The sequence below is a fragment of the Daldinia decipiens genome, assembly GCF_022478715.1.
Source record: "Daldinia decipiens strain CBS 113046 unplaced genomic scaffold F4813scaffold_6, whole genome shotgun sequence".
Classification (NCBI taxonomy): Eukaryota; Fungi; Ascomycota; class Sordariomycetes; order Xylariales; family Hypoxylaceae; genus Daldinia; species Daldinia decipiens.
In genome coordinates, this window is record NW_026054549.1 from 803,237 (window position 1) to 826,931 (window position 23,695).

At 46.4% G+C, this 23,695-nt stretch overlaps 8 protein-coding genes across 8 annotated transcripts; 6 read left to right on the plus strand and 2 right to left on the minus strand.

Annotated features, from left to right (window-relative positions):
- Positions 1 to 9: 9 nt before the first annotated feature.
- On the plus strand, positions 10 to 1,863 carry F4813DRAFT_350261 (glutathione S-transferase). Its single transcript, XM_049242287.1, has one exon. It carries the CDS (start codon positions 132 to 134, stop codon positions 1,131 to 1,133), a length of 1,002 nt encoding a protein of 333 aa, XP_049102507.1. The 5' UTR covers positions 10 to 131; the 3' UTR covers positions 1,134 to 1,863.
- A 748-nt stretch (positions 1,864 to 2,611) lies between these two features.
- Positions 2,612 to 5,068, plus strand: F4813DRAFT_386739 (uncharacterized protein; the record flags this gene model as incomplete). The annotated part of the gene is made up of 2 exons (XM_049246456.1): positions 2,612 to 3,952; positions 4,970 to 5,068. The coding sequence occupies 2 exons, from the start codon at positions 2,612 to 2,614 to the stop codon at positions 5,066 to 5,068; spliced, it is 1,440 nt and encodes a 479-aa protein (XP_049102508.1).
- Positions 5,069 to 7,858: 2,790 nt separating this feature from the next.
- F4813DRAFT_386740 (uncharacterized protein) lies at positions 7,859 to 8,962 on the plus strand (the record flags this gene model as incomplete). Its single annotated transcript, XM_049246457.1, has 1 exon — positions 7,859 to 8,962. One exon carries the CDS (start codon positions 7,859 to 7,861, stop codon positions 8,960 to 8,962), a length of 1,104 nt encoding a protein of 367 aa, XP_049102509.1.
- Positions 8,963 to 9,936: 974 nt separating this feature from the next.
- Positions 9,937 to 10,932, minus strand: F4813DRAFT_386741 (uncharacterized protein; the record flags this gene model as incomplete). Its single annotated transcript, XM_049246458.1, has 1 exon — positions 9,937 to 10,932. The coding sequence occupies one exon, from the start codon at positions 10,930 to 10,932 to the stop codon at positions 9,937 to 9,939; it is 996 nt and encodes a 331-aa protein (XP_049102510.1).
- Positions 10,933 to 12,560: 1,628 nt separating this feature from the next.
- On the plus strand, positions 12,561 to 15,027 carry F4813DRAFT_350277 (DUF1546-domain-containing protein). Its single transcript, XM_049242288.1, has 2 exons — positions 12,561 to 13,736; positions 13,814 to 15,027. Exons 1-2 carry the CDS (start codon positions 13,301 to 13,303, stop codon positions 14,818 to 14,820), a joined length of 1,443 nt encoding a protein of 480 aa, XP_049102511.1. The 5' UTR covers positions 12,561 to 13,300; the 3' UTR covers positions 14,821 to 15,027.
- On the minus strand, positions 15,028 to 16,607 carry F4813DRAFT_350279 (uncharacterized protein). The gene is made up of 4 exons (XM_049242289.1): positions 16,365 to 16,607; positions 16,196 to 16,302; positions 15,955 to 16,039; positions 15,028 to 15,755 (listed from the first exon to the last, which is right to left on the minus strand). The coding sequence occupies exons 2-4, from the start codon at positions 16,233 to 16,235 to the stop codon at positions 15,311 to 15,313; spliced, it is 570 nt and encodes a 189-aa protein (XP_049102512.1). The 5' UTR covers positions 16,236 to 16,302; positions 16,365 to 16,607; the 3' UTR covers positions 15,028 to 15,310.
- Positions 16,608 to 18,223: 1,616 nt separating this feature from the next.
- F4813DRAFT_400701 (uncharacterized protein) lies at positions 18,224 to 21,009 on the plus strand. The gene has a single exon (XM_049248299.1). It carries the CDS (start codon positions 18,231 to 18,233, stop codon positions 20,331 to 20,333), a length of 2,103 nt encoding a protein of 700 aa, XP_049102513.1. The 5' UTR covers positions 18,224 to 18,230; the 3' UTR covers positions 20,334 to 21,009.
- A 239-nt stretch (positions 21,010 to 21,248) lies between these two features.
- On the plus strand, positions 21,249 to 23,429 carry F4813DRAFT_350284 (uncharacterized protein). Its single transcript, XM_049242290.1, has one exon. It carries the CDS (start codon positions 21,348 to 21,350, stop codon positions 23,085 to 23,087), a length of 1,740 nt encoding a protein of 579 aa, XP_049102514.1. The 5' UTR covers positions 21,249 to 21,347; the 3' UTR covers positions 23,088 to 23,429.
- Positions 23,430 to 23,695: the final 266 nt, after the last annotated feature.

Genomic DNA, 23,695 nt, shown 5'->3' on the forward strand with positions numbered 1-23,695 from the left:
TTATTCTATTATTCCCACCCCCCCGCAACTAACCGTGGCCTACCGCTGTTACATGTTGATGTCATCGTGCTGATGCTTCATGTAACTAACTTTCACTTATCATTCAAACTTCTTACATCCTCAAGCTTCTGATGAGGGGCCAGTCAATAAGCACCATCCACCGAGTGCTGCTCATACGTCACCGACCACGATCATTCCAATCTCATCACTTTGCCCAATTTAACTCAGGTTTTAAGAAACAGAAAAGCACCATGCCGGCGACAGTGGATACCTCGCTACCGGGAAATGCCACCGGCGCCGCAGCTGGATTCGCAGCTGATCACGCCGCTGAACATCCCCTCAAATTATACGGAGGTTGGTTCTGTCCGTTCGTCCAACGGACCTGGATCGTGTTGCACGAGAAGCGCATTCCGCATCAATATGTCGAGATCAATCCGTACGCTAAAGCGCCTGAGTTCCTAGCGCTCAACCCGCGCGGACTTGTGCCTACGTTAGCTATTCCCGTAGATACAGAACGTAAGGGAAACAAGCGGAAGCCATTATACGAAAGTGCTGTTGTGTGCGAATATCTTGATGAGGCGTATGCTGACGAGAAGGAAAATGGGCCTGGATTATTACCCGGCGACCCATACGAGCGCGCCAGGTGCAGACTCTGGATTGATCACATTAGCGGCAAGATCGTACCGGGCTTCTATCGGGTGCTGCAACACACTTCCGACAAGGGATATAGCATCGAAGAGGCGCGACAAGGTTTCCTAGGCCAAATCAAGACTCTAGTAAAAGAGATTCTAGACAACGAGAAAGATGGCGAAGATAGCGGGCCGTGGTTTCTCGGCCGTACGTTCAGCTTGGTGGATGTTATGCTTGCACCCTGGGCGAAGCGCCTCTTCCTCGTTGATCATTACAAGCCCGGCGGGGTGGGTATCCCGGCTCCGGGACAGGCCGGCGACGAGGAAGAAGAGAAAATATGGACAAGATGGAGGAAGTGGTATGACGCGATAGTTGCGCGCCAGAGCATCAAGGATACTTGGAGCGCGGATGAGCAGTATGTCGCTGCGTATAAGAGATATGCGGAAGATACGACGCAGTCTGAGGTCGCGCAGGCCACGAGAAAGGGCGAAAGGCTTCCATGAGGCGATGGCACCATTCGATTGCAAGTAGGTTATTGCAATTAGGTTAGGCATTCACATCTCTTCAAATCGGTTCACCTACTTAATCTGGTCTATTCGAAACGAAGATGGCGATTTTCTATGAGGCACAAGCTCCCACCTGAATCAATGGCTTCGGTTGGAATCGTTCGCGATCCTTTAGCGGGGATTCCATATCTTAATTCTTAGCTTCTACCTGCGCGATTCTATAATTATCTCTGTTTCCTTGTAGGTACTTGAGGGCTTATATCAATAACCAATAACAAGCATGACATCCCGGAGAGAGTAGATGGAAGAGATACTCTATAATGTGGAAACATAAAAATTCATTATCGACGCCAACATTCGCAATAGCCTTTTAGACTTCCCCGTTTTGTTCACAGGTCGTCCCATGCCGTAGGTCTGGCCTGGAAGCTCTGTTATTTGTGAGCCCCGCCATCAGAAGTTGGAAGGATTCTCTCGATCCAGAAAGCCATGTTTCGAAATAATAAATCCTTCTGCATCCTCATTTCTTTTGTCCTTCTTATTTTCATTCCTCCGCAGGATAAGTCATAATGTGACAGGCAATGATTATATGTTATCTCCGTCGTGTGGTTGGAAGTTAATTAGGTTGATCGAGTTCACAAGTCATAGAAGACCTTCTCACTGTCCGCTGAAGACGCATTCAACATACAAAGTAACAATCGTAATTGAAAATTATTATTTTTTTCTAGCAGCCTTTATTGAATCTTACCATTAATGTTGTGTTAGTTCTGCCCTTCTAATTCTATTTCTAGCTCGATGCAGCGTCGGCCATCAAATTGAAGCAAGTCAACATGAGGCTGTGTGAGCCGGTTGTCCTATATAGGCAGTTCCCGGCGTCGCAGGTGGTCCACCATATATCGAGATTCCCGTTTGGGGGTCCAAGCTGTACTTCTACTCCCCTTAATACCTACCGCCAAGATGCGTGCCCTCCTAGTCAGGCACGGGAATCAACGATGATTAGATCTTCCCCAGATCACCTTACTCGATGGTCAAGCGATTGCTTGGTAGGTAATAGCGATAGCCTATCCTGACCTAGTACCCGTGTTACACCCTAGACGGCGAAGTTATTTTTGCCATCCAGCACGCTACGCTACGTTACTTTCCTTACCAGTCTTCTCGGCGTTAGAATCCTATAGACCTCTAACAATGAATTCTGAGCTGGCTATACCCTGCCCTACATCCATAGGCGGCCCAGCAGCAAGGTCAAACGGCTTGGCGTAGCCCCGTCTTCCCATCGTCAAGTCCGTATATAACACCAAGGCAGACAGCCGTGTCGATGATCGGCGGATAGTTCAACTTGTGTTTCTTCATAGGGTTTTTTTTTTCTTTTTCCGTCTTAGACACTCATTTCATAGTCATTCGGCTGCATTGGTTTTACGTTCATTATTAGAGATCCGGAATCCTTTCTTTCTTTTCTTTTCGCTGTTTACATCGCAAACATGAAGACATCATCAGTTCTCTCTTTAGCGGCTCTGTCCGCAACGGGCGTCATGGCTAAGCCGATGCCTGTGTGGACGAACAAGGTAGCTCCGCGGGATATCGACGGTATAAAATCGATTGTTGGGAAGGTCTCTGATGCCATCGCGAAACTCGATGGATCCGTTAAAGCCTTCGATGGCTCTGACATTAAAGGCGTAGAGAACGACGCGAAGGACCTCGTCAAATTCCTCACAGAGGGCGGAAAGGAGCTAACTAGCGGCGACGGCGAGCTCTCGTTGGTCGACGCGGTAGGATTGACGGAAGTCGTGACACCGCTAGGCCCCGCGGCCGAGGGCCTGCTCAATGATGTGACGGATAAGAAGAAGGAGTTCGAGAAGTGGGCGCTATGCTCTGTTGTTGGTGGTTCCGTTCAGGACATTGGGGGTGCTGCTAAGTCTCTCGTCGACGGCATCGTTAGCCAGGTTCCAGAGGAGGGACGTGACATCGCACAGGGCGTTGCCGACCAGGTCGTGAACAAGCTCTCCAGCCTAGTCGGCGAATTCGCCCCTGACAAGTGCAAGGATGCGAAGGAAACCCCAAAGCCTTATGACGACAGCAATGTCACCATAGAGACTACTATCACGACCACCACTCCTTGCTCAACTCATCCTACAGAGACTCCTACCGAGACTCCCTCTACTACGCCGTGCGACGAAAACACAACCGTGGAGATCACCATAACCACCACGACACCTTGCAGTTCTACCGAAACCCCCAAAGAGACTCCCCCGCCGAAGGACACTCCTAAGGAGACAACAACTCCTAAGGACACCCCGAAGGAGACTCCGCCACCGAAAGAGACCCCTAAAGAAAGCAGCACTTCATCAGAGCAGACCTCCACGTCGACCTCTACGCCCTGTACGTCGACCTCCGAGACTCCTAAGGAAACGCCGAAGGAAAGCACCCCCCCGAAGGATACTCCTAAGGAGACCCCACCGCCCGAGGAAACCCCCAAGGAGACCCCGCCGCCCAAGGACACTCCTAAGGAGACTCCCCCTGCCGTCATCAAGAGCACCGTCACCGAGACCGCACCCTGCCCATGCGAGACCGAGTCTACCACCACCCCCGTCGAGATGGTAACCGTCACAACCACGCCGCCCTGCTCGACTTCTTCCATGGTCACTTCTTCCATGGTCACCCCGCCTCCGCCACCCCCAGCACCGGTCACCACCCCGATCGTCAGCGCAAACACAACCACCACGCCCAGCCCCACCGGCTCAGTCTCTAAGCCGGCCATCCCCATCGCCACCGGCGGCGCCGTCGCTCAAGTAGCCAGCACGGGCGCTACCAGCTTATTCGCCGTTCTCGCCGCCATCTTCATGCTATAAACTCCATCTATCCATCCATCCATCCATTGCATAAACGCATGAACATATGTACATATACATACATACCCAGCTCGTTTCCTTTTGTCCCATCTAAAAAAAAGTTGGCGGGTGCGGTTAGGATGAACGAGTTAGCGGCAAGGCAGGGGGGGAAGAACGAGTAATGGCTGGTTGATTCTATAGACGAACGGACGTAAATGGCGGATTTGGTTATATCACGGCTGCATGAAGCTGCATCTTGTTATTGTCTGTTATATTTACCTCGGTTTTTGGTTTGTTTCCTTGCTATTCTTCTCCCGGTGTTTTGCGGGGCTGGCGGACCCGGCTAGTATTGATCAACTTATTATTATTCTCCGTGTATATAGTGTAAATATAGGGTTTTATGTATATAATGCGCCTGATGTGGTTTCTTTAGGAGTGAATCGTTGCCTGATGTGAGTTGTGTATGTGAGATGTTATGAGAAAATCTGACATTGTATCGCAACTAGTGTGGTTGACTCTTGGGATACCTGATATACATTCCTCCCTTTACGTCTGCTTCATCGTGTATTGTAGTTTCAAGATATCACCAAGGTTGGCCATATTCAACGTAAATCCAATAAATTGAACTAACTCAAACCAATCGTTTTTACATGCAAGCCATTTTTTCTAAACCAAGTCTGTCAGACCCAACATGCCTCTATCCAACACCAAACATACGTTAAGCAGAGCGAAATTAAGACAATTTTCACGAATATCCTTGATCTTTCGACTAGCAAGAAACGACCGTCATATCTCATCTATTATAATTTTCGTAATTTCATTCAGCTGACGTTTCGGTTGGCTCTGGGCATGGCGGTGGTGAGAAAGTCGGCGTAGGGCCACAGGCTGGGTAGCACCTTTATAAGTGTTAGATTGACATGTACTCTTCTTTTATTACTGGCAGTTACATACCCTCCATAGGTGAGGATAGCAGTAGGAGGCGATCCGCAGCTCCTAAGATAATCGATACAGGCAGTTCCTGTGCTAGTACAGGGCGAGGCAGTTGATGTTACCGGCGGCAACGTAGTCGGGGCCGATGTAATCTCTGGGCATGGAGGAGGAGGAGGCTGAGAATGCGTGCACATATCGTAACAATGGCCGTACTTGATTCCTGTAGCAAAGTTAATTTTCATCCCATGGCTTAATAGAGTGATGGCATTTCATGGAGGGCTACCAACCACATTCGTTAACAGCATCTATACATCTAATGCGAGGACAATCGGCCTTTTCCGGCAAAGCGATAGCTGCAGCCCCAAGGGCCAAGAAAATGATGTTAAATAGCATTGTAAAAAACTTATATCTTAACATTTACTTTAGGTATGTTTAGTTAATAGAAATGGTGCAGTTATGGAGGTTGTGACCGAGCAGGCTTTTATGTAGCCTGAGATATGCCATTTCAATCCCGGAACGTACCTACATCACGTATGTCGATACGAAGTCAGATGCCTTGGCATATACTAAAATCTCAAGGGGTATCTCGTCCCGCTGGAAATTTATTACTCCATCCGGTAGATGTGGCCCCGGGATCTGGAGTTGGAAGACGCAGGATAGAGCCGGTACTAGAAGCATTGAAATTAACCTAGGAAGGGGTCATAGGCTATTGCCATATTGTTAGCTAAGTAGGGTTCATGTTGCGATGAACAACGCCATCGTATCGTATCTTAGACTACTCGTTCCTGCATATGCAGACTTTATTGCAAAAAATCGGGCTCCAGGCGAGTGAGATCCTAGCCACGTTATGGACATAGGATCGTCTGTTTGACTGCTGACATCTTCAGATCGGCGCATTGCATTCGTATTGAACTGGTCTAATCCAACTCAGTATAGCGTAGGACTGGCCGTAACTCTGAAATTTTTGTTTGGGTGTTCTAGAAAAGCTAACGACAAGTGTATATGTAGATTGATATGGGGTGAAATTAACCGGACTGTTGTATTAGCTTTTCTTCCGCACTTGGCACCGCAACCTCTATTATAAACATATTTCGGGAGATGTATTGCCGCTAATTATAGGTACCTAATTAGATACTCTATCTATTTAAGTCTTGGAGATATGTGTGTATATGACTTGGATGCTGAAGTTTTGACGATGTATAGCTCTGCATGGACTGTGTAAATCAGCAGAGTTATGGAGGGGCCAGACTTGATGAAGTTGTTTATATGAGACTATGGAAAGTCTTGCTTCATATCCTTATAAAGTCTTATTCATTTAGACTGAAATAATCTTGTGTTGGTGTCAATATGTTTATAGTGTTAGGCTAGATCGTAATACTCATAGCTTACCAAACGGTTGTTTCTTTAAGATCAAGGTCTCTCTGTTGCTAGGCTGCCTACCTCTGAGCTACTAATGTCATGTTGCATTAATCATGGGATTTGACATTTCGTTTTCATGCTTTTTCTTCTTCGCAAGTCCACCTATTAACTAATCGAGAGATTATTATGTTGATGGCAACATAGAGCCAACTGATCTCATCATGTTGATTCGTAAATGATGGCGTTCTAGACGATGTTAGATTGAATTTGACGGAATCGGTTTAACTATTAAGCGTAAAGGAAACTGAGGTCAGGGGTCTGGAGTCGGGTGGGTAGATCCGGGGTCGTGTGTGGCTTTTTTGATCAAGCCATGTTGTACGCGTTATTTTGAATTTAATTATCAAGTCAGTTATATCCTTCAATTCCTACGACGCGGGCTCTTCTATACTAGAAAATACCGAATCTTAACAAGAATGTGTCGAGGACAGTGAACCAATTGCAACACTTACAACTAACTCAAGACGGGCCTATGCATACGTGATATAATCGTACTGGTCTTGTCACGTTTCGATAATTGTCACGAGATATCGTTTCCATCGCACATTGTATGACCTTGTCGTTGTGACAGTTTTCAACGGTCCAGCTTGGCTTGTGTTGCCTATCATCATATGTCCAATACCAGGTGCAGGTGTCAGATGCCGCCGCATATTGAACATTGAGCGGACCTCACCGAACGACTAGCGTTATTTGCAGCCGCAGGTTTTCGAGAAAGGACTCTAAAGCTTGCTTTCTATTTGCTTGGCAAGCATTAGCACGAATTTCATCAAGATGGATGAATCTATTCCGAAATTTCTATCCTTACTTGGGTCAACTCGAGTGAAAGAAAAACTATCCGTTATTTTTTGTTATTTCCAGCAGTTAAGGGGAAACCCGTCTCGTCACTCGCCAGCTGTGTCTATGTGTTGGCCCACGCAAAGAAGCACTATGAGATCATGCGGGGGAATGCATCATTCATCGTCCGTCGTTTAAAGTGGCAACATATTCGTCTCTAGCGTGCTCGACAGCTCCAGCAATCATACGCAAGCTAGAAGTCTAGGCTGGCCTACCTGCTAAACATACATGATTGGCGTCTGCATGTGTGTAATAGGCCTCCCATTCTATTCCCATCCAAGCCATCCCACTCGACCCTCACTGCCCCCTGCAAATAGTAGAAGAGCTGTAATCCCAGTTGACATCACCTCTTATGCAATCCTCTAATAGCTTTTCCATGCTCACTACAGTTATTCGCTACACCGCTGGTCTCTGACAGCAATATCGACAACGTTGTAATTTCCTGAGGTCATCACCAGCCAGTAAACATCGACTTGCTGCAGACAATACGTCGAGGCGCAGTTTTGCGTAATAAGTCCCTACCTGCAGCCCCTCGGGAGGTCTCCTAGTGTTCTTCTACATAATACATTGCATACATTGCATACATTGCTTGTGCTTTAAAAGCCGCACATCACTGCGCTGCATTTTGTAGCTTACGGCTTGCTTTTCTTCGAAGCTGGTACTTAACGACCACACCTACTCAACATTCCCCGTGAGACCTTGTTACGCAAACACCCAACCATGGCGTCTCGATCGCGCAACCATCACAATCGCTACGACGATCCTTATGTCTTTGACGACCCGTATCGTCATTCGAATTCGCCTATCAATGACACCGGGTACGAATACGTTGGTACTGAAGAAGCCTCCATCGCTCCCAAATCTCATCGCGGTACATCCCCAGGTCCTGAACCACGTCGACGACAAAGTCCCTCTAGGAGAAACTCCAGAACCACCAGCCCTCCTCGGTATAAACGCGATAGAGCACATACCCTACCATTAAGACCTGATCGACGCTCATCACCCCATAGAACTTCTCGACATGCCTCGCCACCTCACACCGACAGGAGGGCATCTCGAAGTAAACAGCATGAAGATCAAGGCTTCCTTCAACGGCCGGGTGTTAAACGTACCAAGTCTATAGGCCAGAAAGGCTTAAAATTCCTTAGCGAAGCGGCTGCATTATACGCTGCAACACAGGGCGGACCAGGTGACCGAGACCGAGACCGCTCGCAGAGTCGCGATAATTCTCGCCGTAGCTCCCATTATGATTCGGAACCAAGACACCGTCCTCGTCATCGGCACCACTCTCCTACCCCTTCCCCGTCGCCCCACAGGAGGCGTTCACGGGCATATAGCGATAGTAGACATCGGAGACGCAGATCTCCGTCTGTAAGTGACGAGTCAGATTATGAACGCGATCGAGGTCGACACCACCGACGATCCCGAGCCAATTCATACACTCAGAGTCCGTCACCGTCTCCTCCGCGTCACCGGAGCCGTAAATCTAAATCAGTGTCGGCCGGCGTCGGATCTTCCAAGGTACCTGACGAAGTTGTTGCCCATAGATGGCAAATGGCTGCTCGAGCAGCTCTTGAAGCGGGTGGCCTCACTGCCTTCAGACTTCGCAAGGACCCAGGCAGCTGGACAGGCGAGAAGGGCGCCAAAATAGCCACAGCTGCTTTGGGAGCAGCAGCGATCGACGCCTTTATCGACAAGGACCCAAGACGAGTAAAATCCAACGGGGTCATGGGGTTCGCTGAAAACACGATTAGCAGCATGATCGCATCGAAACTGATGGGTGTCAAGGGCCCTGGTAAAAACGGGGGTAAATCGAAACACTGATATGTGATCGAATCGAACCGCTTTCTTCGCCGCTCGTGGATTTATCATACCACTATTATACCAAATTGGCAATTTTCATTTGATATTCAAGGGTATCATGACATGTTAGCGCTGAAGGGAAATATGATACAATGAATGAGAGAAACCTAACGATGTTATGACTATACTTTCCTAGAAAGGCAACGATTTAACCTAGACGAACAGCATGCAAGGCGTTAGGGGTTGGTGGCTCGACTTAGCATAAGAGTATATAAACTTCTTTATTTGAATAGAGAATCGTAGATACATCTTCCTGATTGTTCATCTAACACTGCAATCCACATAAAAGACTTCAGTATGTCTTGCATTTCTCTCCATGTTTTAATTTGACATCTACCCACATGTCTGAGCGGATTGTCCGTCGAGTTTGGATCCTGAGATCGACGAACAGGCAGAATCTCCTCAAGACCCTCCAAGCCGTTGCTAGCTCATCCTCGCACCTCTAGGATTATGGAGTGCAGTATGTAGATGTTCGAGCATGCCGATTAGTCTAAGGAAGAGTTGACAGAAGCACTACGTCGTTGTGAAAGAAACTCGAGAAGGAGATGACCACGAATGAAGGGTATCTGAGGATCATCGAGAACAGCATTAGCCGAAGAGATCGATAAGGACAAGGTATCGTGATTAGTTACATACCGATTAGATTCCAATATTATATGAATTCAAACTTGAGGTACCTGTAAGGACTCGAGTCTGGTAAATTTGATAACATCTAAATAGTTTCACAATCCCCTAGTTATTAGATAATAACCATGTCGATATAACCATCTATTTTTAGCCTACTCCTGCACTCTTCGAGCAGAGGCAGCCTAGTACTGAATTAATTATTCTCGGTAGACGAATCTCATGTCAGGCCTTGGTAGCTAGTCAGCATTGAACTGGTACTGCTTGCTCGATCCTCATATTACTTCTCTGGTTCTCGTGCCGATAGCTACCTAGTTATCGAATAGGTCATGATGATCTCGATACCCGATCCTAGACCAGCGCTCAATATTCTCAAGTAGAGCGTAGTCCCTGTCAACTCTAGACATACCTCTATATAAAGGTGAATCGTGCCAGTTCACAAGTCCATTCTCGTAGACGAACGCTCGAGCAGCCTCGATCACGTTATACCCACATTGCCAAATCCCACTCTGTAATGGTAGCGCTATCATGATAGCTTGCAAAATCCCAGGATCATCGATGCCATTGTTCATAAGGAAGTGTCTCAAGTTTATGGCTATCGTATTAGCCGTCTTCGTCTTGGTGGAGCAGCATGAGTCTCCGTAGTATACAGTCTTCGACTGTTTAGAATAAATCACCAACTGCCAATGTTCGCCCTCATTAGATCCTGACTCGCTATTGCATGGAAGAATCATCCAGCCGTGAGAGTAGTAGTCATTCCTCTGATCCCCATCCCATTTCAAACTACCATGATCGCAGGGGCTTGACCAGAATCTAGAACCGAATGGGACCCATACGTCAGTATGCAATGTTGCGAGACGGAGACCTTGCTCAAGTTCAGACCGTGGGAGCCATCTATCTTCTTCGGCCCACTCTAGGCCATTGATACAGATTTTTGCTCTTAAATTTAAGCTACGAGAAGCTATTACAGCGTCCCAGTCTCGACGACTTGAGATATCTTCTGCTGGATTCTTTAACCCCAAGCGGGAGAAAGCGTTGGCGTATAATTCATAGCTGTCGTTGTTGTCGAACAGGTATGGAAACGCCGACCTCTCCTCCTCAGTATATTGGATAGGTGCGGTAAGAGCTTGCGGCTCTAGATGGTCCTCCGAGAAACCAGGCCGCGGGTAAATGTAACCTGCAGTGGAAAGAACAACCTTAACCGGTTTATTATACTGGAGGGTTTCAAATCTTCTATCAATATAACTCTCTACTTTTCTCTCTCCTATAATTTGGATGTCATCGGATGACGAATTGTAGACTGCCATAGGTACTACATATAGCCCTTTTAAACTAGTATTACTTCTTAAAAGTGCGATATATGAGTCTTGAGGCATCTGGAGGTAGTGCATTAATATTTGTCGTTGCAGTAAAACTAGGGAGAACTTTTATATAATTATTAAATGATGAAACCTTGAAAGTATGTCGATATAGAAATAGTAACTATTGAGCTTTACCTACAGGATATATTTCGAGGCGCAGGCATTATCTCGGGATGATAAGTGATTAAAGAGGCAAAGATCATGTACAGAATAGTACTAGAACAATGTTTCGTACAAAGAAGAGAAAAGAGTCTAATCTGAGATCATATCTGAGTATACTGGTACCAAGAAAGAACCCTTTGATGCGTTCTAAGACAAATTTGTGGCGGCTGAACTCACTTGCCGTATCTGCACGTCTTTTTTCCCTTCCGGATATTTGAGTGATCGTTAAATTTGTTATAGTATTTCCGAAGTGTTAGATGATATTTAGAAGCGCGCCGGGCAGATACAGCAGGTTGCATGGTGGAGTGGCATAGTTGTGGTTGCCTAGGGGATTTGTAGGAACCGAAGTAGGCCTTATAATTGTAAAAAGCAGCACCAAATTTCGAAGCACTAAAGCGAAATACCCCCAGTTTGTACCTTGTGTACTCTCTGAATCGTAGGTTAGAGGGTAATCCCTCGATGATATCTATTGGGATGACAAAACACCGGGTTTTGGTACGGGTCCGTAAAGCCTACTGCCTCTGGCTACCCACGTCTCCGGATGGAATTTGTGCTTCATTCCGTCGGCTTCTGGAGTCAAGTATTTTTTTGTCATTTGCGAAGTCCTTATTGTGGTCTATGGAGATAGTTGTGTGGGTGAGTGATGGCATAGCAAGAGGCGATTCTGGGAGGCTTGGACGTGGGCTCGACACAAGGTACATGTCCCATGGTCGCATTCGAATTCGTTGTTTGGTGCAGTGGTTAAAACTGCGAGAAGACAATTTCAAGGTTCGCGATTCGAACTGAGGTTTGAAATGTCCTCCCTCAATTTTTTTCAACTCCTCACAGGCTACTTTGCTACATAATTACACGCCGCCAACAACAACATAATTTCGGTATTGCCTACTACGTAAACAAATAGGTAAATAAATAGCTGGTATGGAATGTATTTTATACGTCGATTGCACTTGATATTGTCATGTAGGTAATTCATATCTTTGGCAGCCGGCCACTAGATGACCAGCCACCAGATGATACCACGAGACAGATAGCCAAGCTCTGGTTCAGCGTTATACTGTACTTGACCATACAAAACAGGTGGTTGGCCATTTCGATTAGACACTATATCTTACGAAGCGAGGTTATCCATGCCCGTAGCTAGGTTTGTGAAATGACTAGAAAATAGCGAATGTTGGGATTTGATGTAGACAAAGTGTTGATGCTGTTGTAGATGGTATCTCAACTTTACGATTGCGCTGGCGGGGTCCACTATGGACTGCCCGTAATATGGTACGTACTTCGCACACGCTAAGATGTAAGTACCTATGTATGTAGCTTTTCTGATTAAGCTTTTCTGATTAAGCTTGTACTTTTAAGCTTGTACTTTCAACTTTCAACCAATGGAGGGATGGCTCCACTACACTTTTCGACCGCTCGCCTGGTTCAAGGCTGAGAAGCTCCTTTACTTTCATCATTTCATCACTTTCTCCAACATTGAACTCATGTAGCCTTGTTCATTTCATCCAATTCAATTTCATCGGCTTCTCCTCTGCTAAGTACCTTGAAGCATAGTGAGTACTCCCTCACATTAATAGGCCAAATACGCGTCAAATGGGCATTTAATTAGCTCTGGGCCACATACTAGTTGTTGATTGTGGGGTTGTATCTTCGCCTTGAGGTTGATCTATCGTCTGGCATCTCGTATGCGTTGCTCGGGCTGATTCTAAGTTTCGCAAAGCCTGGCACATCTTTAAGCATCGTATCTGAATCGTTTACGAAAGTCTCACTTGATAATCAAATCAACTATCGCATTAAAGTCGCTGCACAGACTTATCGTCGAGGAGGAATAAACCCGGTACCCAAGGGTGCTACTATTAAGGCTGGTCGAGGTGTCAGGTGGTTAGCCGTTTCCCAACCACCTGTATTACTTCAGAACTATATAAACAGCCATCTTCTCTCCCAAATCCTCACTCTTTCTGGTGTCGCCATCCCGCCATCAACCAACTCGTACAACCCGCGCATAACTCGCTAGAATACTCTCTTAAAAACCATCATCAACGCAAGCCGTTGATCACCTCTCGGGTCAGTTTACGTATTTATATCGTCTTCAAACCTCGATATATAGGAACAATTAAGGTGATTATCTTTACTATCGAAGAATCCGCTAGCCGCCATGTCGACGAATAGAGATGCCCGTGGCTCTGTTCAAGATGCTTCAAGCAAAGGACCCGCCCAAGAGCAAAGACTCCTATGGAATCAAGAGAGCGTCAGGGATGTTGCAGAATCAGTCGGTATTCTCAAGTTGAGCGATGAAGGACTACGAACACTTTCTCAGGACGTCGAGTATCGGGTTGGCCAAGTCATCGTCGAGGCCCTGCGATTTATGCGACTTGCAAAGCGTACCACATTAACCGTCCAAGATGTCTCTCAGGCGTTACGAGTTCTTGATGTGGAGCCATTGTATGGCTATGACTCTGCACGAGCCCTTAGATACGGCGAGGCCAGTCTGGGTCCACAAGCTTTGTTCTACGTGGAAGATGAAGAGGTCGACTTCGAGAAGCTGATCAATGCACCGTTACCAAAGATCCCCCGAGACACAACATTTACTAGTAAGTTCTCTGGAAGCTAGATGCTATCACCACAGCTTCGCAATGAATTTTAATAAGTACTAACTGCGTACCTATAGAGCATTGGTTATCTGTCGAAGGCGTGCAGCCTAACTCCCTAGAAAATCCCACATCAGCGGAGTCGCGGGCCCAAGATCTTCTATCTAAAGGTCCCGGCGCTAATCCTGCCCTTGCCGCTCTTTCTGGCCAGGACAATCCTAACTTCAAACCTTCAGTCAAACATATCCTGTCTCAAGAACTCGTCCTATACTTTGAGAAGATACAGGCTGCTCTGATGGATGATAGCCCGGATATTGAAGTGCAGCGATTGCGCGAAGCTGCCTTGGAGTCTGTGGCTTCCGAGCCAAGCATCCACCAGCTTGTTCCATACTTTGTCAACTTTGTCTCCACCCAAGTCACACATCACCTAGATGACATCTTTGTCTTACGACAGATGATGGAACTTACTAACGCCTTGATAAATAACGATCGACTTTTCCTCTCGCCATATGCTAGCCCTCTCTGTGCGCCGGTGCTCACATGCATACTGGGCCGCAAGATCGGAGCCGAGAATGGCGTTGACGCACTTAAGGAACAGTACAGTCTAAGAGAATTCGCTGCTACACTTGTCGGACAGCTTTCTCGGAAATATTCCGACACCAATAAGATGCTACGTCCAAAGCTGGTTCGCACATGTCTCAAAAACTTCCTTAACCCGTCACTCCCACCGTCTGTTTGGTACGGCGCGGTATGCGGCCTTGGGGCGGCAGGTGGTGCCGATGTGGTCAAGGTTCTTCTACTACGCAACCTTAAAGAATTTGAGACCTCGATGCTCATCCCCCTACGGCAGAAGAACGAGCTGGTTCCTAATGCAGAGTTTGAAGCGTTAGTTGGTGTCATCACAAAGGTCATTCAGCTTTTAACCGAAGAGGATGTTCCTCTGGCTAATGGCATGAATGGATTTTCTAGCGAGAACGAGGCTAGCCAGATTAAGGCATTCTTGGGCGACATCATTGGCCAGCGCGTTGCGGCCCTAGGCGATCACAAGCTGAATCAAGCCATCTTGGATGCACGCGACTTTCAGTAGGGTGGTCTCGCCTGGTGATCTTGAAGAATGCTATGAGCACAATCTCGGTTTATCAGTAGTCCTACACTACAGTACAATTTTGGGGATCAGGTGTCTGGATTGATACCCTTTTTAAGAGGTGAATGGCGTTTCGGCACAGGTTGTTTGGGATAGGCGGCGGAAATTGCAACACTTGCATGGCTGGCTGAGTTGGCCGTGAGTAACACTGTTCTATTTAAATACTCAACGTGTGGCCTGTGAATAGAGGCAAACACACCACGTAGACAAAAGGAATATACATATTGTATTCCAGTCAACATTCACACATCAGTGATCCGCACAGGGTTCCAATCCATGGGGTTTTCATCAGGTTCAACCGGTAACTAATAGACTAACCCTAATGACCCTTCGTAGTCTACATAACCAACCTAACGCCCCCAATTCGAGCACACCAGCTGCTGTCCGTACCGGCATATCCCGTAACCTTTATTCTTGTGGCACTTCGAATGGATCAAAGGAGGAAAACAGCACCTAGGGTAGCGACAAGGCTAGCACCTAAGACTGTATAGCTGGTCTGCTGGATAGTCGCCTTCTTGAAGCCATAGGTCATGTCCCAGGTGAGATGGCGGAACCCGTTTGCGAAGTGGAAGAAGAAGGGCCAGGCGACAATAGTCTTGAGGCCGGCAAGAACGGCGGGAGAAAGAGAGGCGGCCGTCGAGGCTAGAGTAGCAGATTCGATGTGCCAACCGGTCAAAGGAGCAACTAAGTAGGCTAGCGAGAAGGCGTACAAGGATACGCTAAGAGATTGCCCGGTGATACGAGTCCAAATCGAGGCACCGAACCACGTCTGGCGGTAGTCGTAGGCTGTTAGGTGAGGAGATACAGGGCGCTGGCGTCGTTGCGCCGCGAGTAGGGACTGGGCGTCGGTCTCGGAAAGCTTTTGAGTTGATGCGCTTCTGTATTATTGGGATCGTTAGCAAGAGGTTTGAATTTATAAGAGTGTGTTCTCTATAGCTTCTCCAAGGTCGCAACTAATAGGTTTCTCTTTTATAATGCGACTTGGGAATTTATGACTGGCAAATGGGTAGTTTGCGCGGAGCATGTGAAGCAATTGGTGGGGTATTGAAGATAGTATTCGGAATAGACGGGATGTACCTGATCTGTAGGTTTGCGGCATTCGTACTCAGGGCAAGGCGAGGGAGGTTCTCGAAGAAGAGGGCATTGGGCTTCTTGAGGGCGGCTGTTTAAGTGATTACTAGTCAGCAAAGTTGATCTATGACGTTTTTATATGACTGACTAGAGGGACAAATTGGCAAGTTATCGCAAGTCACAACCGCACCAGGACGAAGACTCTAGATGAAGCTCAAGTATATGAGATAGGACTGTGGTACGGTACCTTGCCGTAGAGCCCGGAGGCCAACTCGTTGTGTGTTCATGGTTCCAGGATATTAGGATATTGGTATGCGACCGAAATTCTCCAACTCGCTATAGATTCGGATGGTGCTAGAGGCTGCATAAGTAAAGGTATTGTGTTACAATAGATTGAGTAGGGTCCTTATGCTTACCAGTATAGTCACATTCGACCAAAGACTTGAGACCAGCGTTTATGCCCTCACCAGAGGTTTACAATAGCAAAAGGTTGAATGGATGATAATTGATTCTCGGACGAGGAAGTCTAAAACCAATTGCGGCCAATCCCACGTCTATCCTCGGCTCTTAGTTTGACCAATCAAATAGCACATGATCTATGTATGATGACTACGGCAACTAAAAGAAGTAGCGAAGTACCAAAGTGCCTCACATCCTTCCATAGTCCATATGCACGTGATTTACGGGTCCGTGCACACAAACGTCCCGCAAAGTAAAATTCATCGCGAAATGAACGCGGCTCTTTTTCCTTCCTTCTTTTTCTTTCCTCAGATAGCCAGAGCATCCAGACCGCTGATGTCTTTCCAACTTTGGGATATCGTGCAATGGTCACAGCGGCTTTATGTCGCTATGGGTGTCTCTCAGAGTAAACATTCTTGGGAAAGAAGGATCCGTCGTTAATCTCGGCCTCGAGTTGCTCCCCGTCTCGACGTCGTTTCATTTTGAGATCTACATCTTTGGTACTGTTTAGCATTACTAGTTTTAGTACATATATATAATAAGATGAGGATGCTATTATTAATTATTGTCATTGTCTCTATCTTGTAGTGCAGATGTCTTGTCATCCCTAGGGATCTAACGTAATTAAGTCGAACGTAATTAAGTCGACCAAGGCCAAACTGCACTATTGCTAACCATCCAACAACAACAGCACTTCAGTTTCGATAGCTAGGTAATTACCTGTAACAACTCATAATACGTACATGATCCTCTGTAAATCTAAATGAGTATCCTGGTGTTTTCCATGTGTGCCCTACATGTAGGTCACTTTCACCTGATGTAGACCTACAAGGTAACTTTGAGATAACCCCTATGCACATACCTCATCATTATCAATGGCAAAGGTGTTTGTCAACAAATTAGGAAGTCGTGAGGTGTTGCCCTAGTGTTATCTAACGAACTACATGTAGGTACATGTACTATGTAGGTAGGTACGTGAAGCCCACCGAATGCACCTGCCTTGCTATTAGGTACATGTAGGTATTCCGGTAAGTAAGGTAGGTGCGATCAATTGCAGTGCTTGCTGTTGTAGTTACGTCGCTTCCTTAGGTACGGACATACACAACGTACCTCATATCGAGATTTCACCTTTTCAACCAATTCAGCCTTTCTCTTTCTCTCTTTAATTACCTACCTAGGTAGGTATCTATTCTACAACCACCAGTTCTGTGGTCACTATCCATTCTCTCTTCCCTCTCCCTTCTCAGGAGTTGCAGCTGTATTTTGCCAATCGTAGTTCTTTCTATCCCATCAGTTCCCTTCGACAAGCACTATCGCCGATCTTCCTGTCGTCAACATTTGCGCGCCTTTGATTCTCTGCTATTTCAGTACCCCTGAGAACGCGATAGAAACCTCTCTACCTAGGCGATACTGAGCTTTCAGCTACCCACGTTCTCCAGCAGCTTGCATTTCCCCCCCTTCAGGTTCACTATTGAGGAACAAGATCATCTTAAAGTAAGTTATAAGCTATACATATGCTAGGGTGTATACATCAACGGCCCTCTCTTTAACATTGTGAACACATCAATATCACTTTGCCTACGTTGGCTAACATTCCTTCATATTTTCTGCAATCCTTGGTTCTATTTTGCTAACCTCTGCAGCTGCTGCCTTATCCGTCTTGCGCATTTTGCCTACGCAAAACCTACAGTAGTCCAGAATCATCCCTTCAATCGTTTCATGTTTTAATCTCCTCTTTGACGGTAAGCTGGTATAATAAACTGCACTTGCCCTGTCAAAAACTAACAATTCTTAGGTACTGCCATTCTATAGTTCACTCAACTATGGATAGTGCGCCCGGTTCCCGTGCCTCATCATGGGCAAATGTGGTGAAGAACCGGCGTCAGAACGACACCTTTTGTGACGCGGCTCATGATTCTTCATCAGTAAATAGAAAGATGATGTTCAAAGCCAAAGGTGATAACAACAATAAGCAAATCACCCGACCAGTCCAGAGCGAACATCAAACGACGCCACCAGTCCATTCCGCCCAATCTTCGGTATCTGCGCCTTTTACCTTCAAAGCTCACTACCTTCAGAAAGTTCAAGCTGCGAAACAGCTAGTGAATCAGAAGCCCGATTTACAACAGCAAGACATGGTTCTGACCAGAGGCGTCCAAGATATGACTAATTTCAATGCTGAACTCGCTTCCATGAGAGCTACTATCTCGACCTTGCAGGAGGATCTGTCCCGCAAAAATGGCGATCTGATTCAAGCAAGGGCGGCTCTAGCTGGAAAAGACATCCAGATTGAAGATCTTCAGAATTCTGTTGCGATGTTAAGGGAGAACATTCGCTCTATCACCGTTGCTACCCAGGCAGATGAGGACGGCTTGGCTGCTAAGGATGAGTTAATTGAACAGCTTGAGTATGAAAATGCCGAATTGCGAGACTCTATTCATTCGGGACTCATCTCTATTAGCGAAGTCTATGGCCCTGGAAGTGATCAAGCCTTTACCCGTATGGCTACGAAGCAAGCAGAATCTTCTGGGTCTACTATTATGGACTGTCCAAATGATCGTCGTCCTGACCCTAAAGGTTTTGTGCAGGCGCCGGATATGCAATCACCTTTCTATCCTCCGCAGGCATTGAAACAGACTGGTGTACTCCAAGGTCAGCCTATACACCCAGCAGATGATAGTCAGAAATCCGAACCTCAGAAAGACAATCAGTCTTCTAAACAGGCATACCGGCCTCCTAAGGGCAATCGTCCTATCAAAGGAATGAATCAGCCTAATACTACGACCCGCCTACCTATGAGCCAAGCTGATAATTTTGTCACTGATGTTAACCATCCTATCACGGACAACCACCGTGTGAAGCTTGATGACACCACGAAGAATCCTGAGGGACTTGTTGAGTGCGTTAAAGAGCAAAAAGAGGATCACCCGAAGCCGGTCAACGATGCCCAGGAGGCTAAGGAGAATGGTCCTTCTATCGATTCCAAGCAATCCACCGATTCCATTTGTAGCCCGACCCAAGAGGACACTGATGCTGCCTCAAATACCAAGAACCTGTCAGAGCTTGATCCTTCTATCATCAGACTTTCTCCTACTTCACCCCGTGAAAACAAAGCTGGTGGTATAGCGCATACTATTACCCAGGAACACTTGACTTCTAGCGTGGAGAAAGATGAGATTTCCAATCCGAGCGGGGGTCAGCATCAAAGAACCGAAGAAGAGTCCAAGGGAGGAAAGGTTGACGGCAAGTACCGCTCCAAAGGAATACATGAGTCGGTGGATATCATGGAAGGCGCCACCTTAGCTAAGGTAGTAGATGAACACCCCAAACCCGTGAATCTTCCAGTTGTTAAGCAACAGAGCCAAGTTCGAACTCAGATGATTTTTTGGAAAAGCCGAAGCCCCGAACTAGGAGATAACCGTGCTACTCTTTCCAGTATCGTGTCTTCGCCGCAAATCAATTCTCCAGAACCCGCAGTCCTTCCCACCCGAGAAGATGGATACACGCCGGAAAGCAGCCTTGAAGATAGTGCTGGATGGGTGGACGTTACAACCAAGAACAAGCTTAATAGAAATTCTAAGAGCAAGACTAAGAGCAAGCTAAAGAATAGTCCTACACCCGCAGAAGATGAGAAATTGGTCACGGAGCAGAAACTTACAAACAAGTCGACCAAGCCGATACCCAGGGAGAAGGGTATCCCAGCAAGTCTTCAAAAGCGAAGAGGTAAGAAGCGCCCCAGCGGCACAATCATCGGATCAAATTCTGTCTTTTCTCGCGCAGCCAAGGGACAGCAAAGTGACGATGAGGCCGGCATCGATGAGAGTTCCACCGACAGTAAGGAGCTGAAGATTTGCACACCTGAATCATCCGGGCCTCTAAGCTGGGCTGACGAAGTAGAGGAAGAAGAAGCACGACGCAATTCTTAAAAGTATCAGCATTAGGTATCTACTTATGAGTGATTGCTTCAAAGTAGCATCTCGAGGAAAGTTCCATGGACCATGATAGACTAATTTCGGTGGAACTATTGGTTTAAAATTGGATCAAGGGGCCGATCTAATTACTTTAGGTCAGATAGGTCAGATAGGTCAGATGAACTGAGCTTTCCTTGCTTTGTAGATCAATAATACTTCGTCTATAATCTGTTGTGTGTCTTTGTGATTTGTCTTGACGCTTTACGCACAATGGTTAAGCCCTCTTTAAAAGTTGGCGACTTAGGTTATTTTTTCATCTGATGTATTCTGCATTATTCACTTAATCCTGACTTTTTAGTAGTTATTGATATCCATAATCAATAGTAACGTGGTTTACTTTAACTACTGCTTAAAGGAGGTTGGTGTAAACCACAGGCCGTGATGTGGATTCCAGCTTTCCCATAGGAATGGTATAGCTTATTGTACCGGCGTCGTTAATATGTAGGTAGGTAGTTAGTATATGAAAGTTGCAATCTATCTACACCGATATTCCCTTGTTTTTGAAAGCGCAAGAACTAAGAGGTTAGTTGAGTAGATCTAGGCTGACGTATCTAAGAGATATAATCAAGTTCGTCTTCTTGTCTCACACGCTACTCTTATATATTGGTGGCCATAAGTTAGATTATCACCATATAGATAGCTATTTGATGCGTACTTTAGCGAAAATCATATTTATAAAAAGTGTGATAACCCAACACATCATTATAGTCTTTGTAATTGTATGTGCTATTCGTTCCTTTGTTACTTATGCTGGCTTCGTGAGATGGAAGTAGCATGAATGCGCCGAATGCGGTACTTGTAATTAGACAATGCATTTAATTAAAGCTATTAACATCCCCTTTTATCATTTTCATAAGGCTCCTTTTTGATGCCTGCTATGTTTGGTTTGAAAGTGTGAATCCAAAGTATGGGAATTCTTTCTTCCTCACTTGAGACAATTCACAGCATCACTGATTTACTGGATAGAAAATGCCATATTTTCTAATTTATTTAATCTTATCCCTACTGGTTTGCGCTGGTGCTGGATTCACATCTTCCAACCCTTCGACCTCAATTGGATCAAGATGGCCAGGAAAGGAGAGATGGGAAGACGGTAGGGTGCGGCCTTACTACGCCGTGGACCACGTAAAAGTCAAGGAGGAGATTGTGTCCCCAAAGACGATCGTAGAAGTACTCGACCAATATATGCATATTGTGCAGAACCCGGCGATCCGAGCTAATTATTATCTCCGCGCGGCTAAGGCGACAGAAGGAAACTCAGCTTTGCTGTCACCCTTCTACGGTGCTACGTTTAGAGAGTGGTGGACACATCGGCGAGCCTCTGCTGTGCCGGAGAACCCGGTATGGTTTGACGGTACGGTTGTAGAGGGCTTACTTGAGGCTATCAATATCACTGTCAACTACCACCTGCCGCAGTTGCTATCAGTTCGGCCGGGGTGGCATTACGAAAATGAAAGTGAAGTTTATCAAGAGGAATTACCGACCTACTTTGCCTCCTCATTGTTCCCAGATGATGTAGAGAGTTACGTTCAGGATGGAAGGTGGGAAGGCGTCCGAACTCACATTGCCGCCCGATATAACACACTTATGCACCTACATCGTAAATCTAGACTGGCGGGAAGGTATCTACGTACGGCTGCTAAGGGGCAAAAGCTGGATGTGCTCGCTGCGACTGGGAAGGCGGTAGATATGGCTATCACACGCGCGAGAAAAATAGCAGCAGAGCTCGACGAACTTGATAATATGTACGAATCATTCAGTAAAAGACCAGAGAGAGCGGACTGGCTCGGAACTGCCGCATTAAACTCTCAGGATCTCCGATCTTCTAGCTCCCTTTCACGGTTCTATCGGAAGATACGATATAACGTCTTTACCACTAACAGGTCGAAAAGGCAAGATGTCGAAAACTATCACCGTGCATTGCGCGGCAATGTTGCTCGGGCTTGCGCCGAATATTATGTGAAGTTTCTCCGCGACGAGAACGAGACTACTAACGGTACGATGGTTCGCCAGGACATTCACCAGACGTACGAGGCTCTCCATTATGGAACAACAATAAGCAGGAAGGACATAGAGTCGATAATTGACGGGGTGTTATGGGAATTTAAAAGGTACCACAGGTTGCAGCATAACCCGCAGAAAGAGTTACAGAACAGATTACGGGAGGATCGCGTGCAACAGACTATCAAAGAGCTGAGCAAAATACAACAGATTCGCCAGTTTGCCGAGGACATGGTAGCTGCGGCGAATAATTTGACACGAGATCTAGACAATGTAGGAAGGTATCGGCGGATAGAGACCGAGAAGGCCCAGGCTCGCTCGCAAGGTCAAGGCTGGTTGAATTCCCATGGAAAGCTCCTAGACGTAAGATTAGAAAAGGTAATAGATGAGAAGACCGGGGAGGAGATCACAATATTCTATGACTACGAGTACCAGATCGATAGGCCAAAGACGATGGGGTCGGTCATCCGAAGCAAGGCCGACGAGCTCGAGTACGTATGGCACTCGGTACAATATTGCGAGAACGACCTGGCGTACCTGAACATCTGCGAGGTGACAAGATGGAACTCGACACAGAAGGCGCAGAAGCTTAGGGACGAGTTCAGAGAGCGTGCTAATGCGCTGGACCGTAAGCCACCGACTTGCGATGAGCTGGGGAATCTGGTACATCTGAGAAGTGTTTGCAAAGAGAAATATCTTGATTATTAAGTCACGAATGATAGAATCTGTTGGGTGAGGATACGAGTAGGGTGTCTCGCGTGGTGGAATAGGGGATGGAGAATACGGACTTGTATTGTAACCTTGGATACTGTATATAGTGGCGTTAGGGGACAACTATCAGTACTCTTTGCTTGATGGGTTTACTTAGCGGAGGGAGTTTATTCGGGCCCTAGAACATTAGATTCAGCTCATATTAGAGAATTCTCAATTAGTAAAGTTGTAGCTAGTAGGTCCTTCTATCTTTCCATATGAGCCTCTGAGTGAAAGCAGGTCGGTAGTTATTGCGACTTGTTAAAAGAGGTATGGGCTCAACACCGCACAAAATCTATGCTTTGATATCCTATGACTGAAGTACAAGTTATGGTCATCTTACCTTCACTATTAAATCTATCGGATTTGAAACTAGTTAAAGGGTCCCGGTAAATTGCACAGATATTTCTATACTTGGCCAATACTTGATGTAATAGAACGAATGAATAGGGGTTACTTGAAGAAGGCCACCAATACAATGATCTCTCAATAGTTGCATATAAATTACCCCTATATGCATCAATCGTACAATATGGCCATATGCATAATACCGGTTCCCTCGGCGC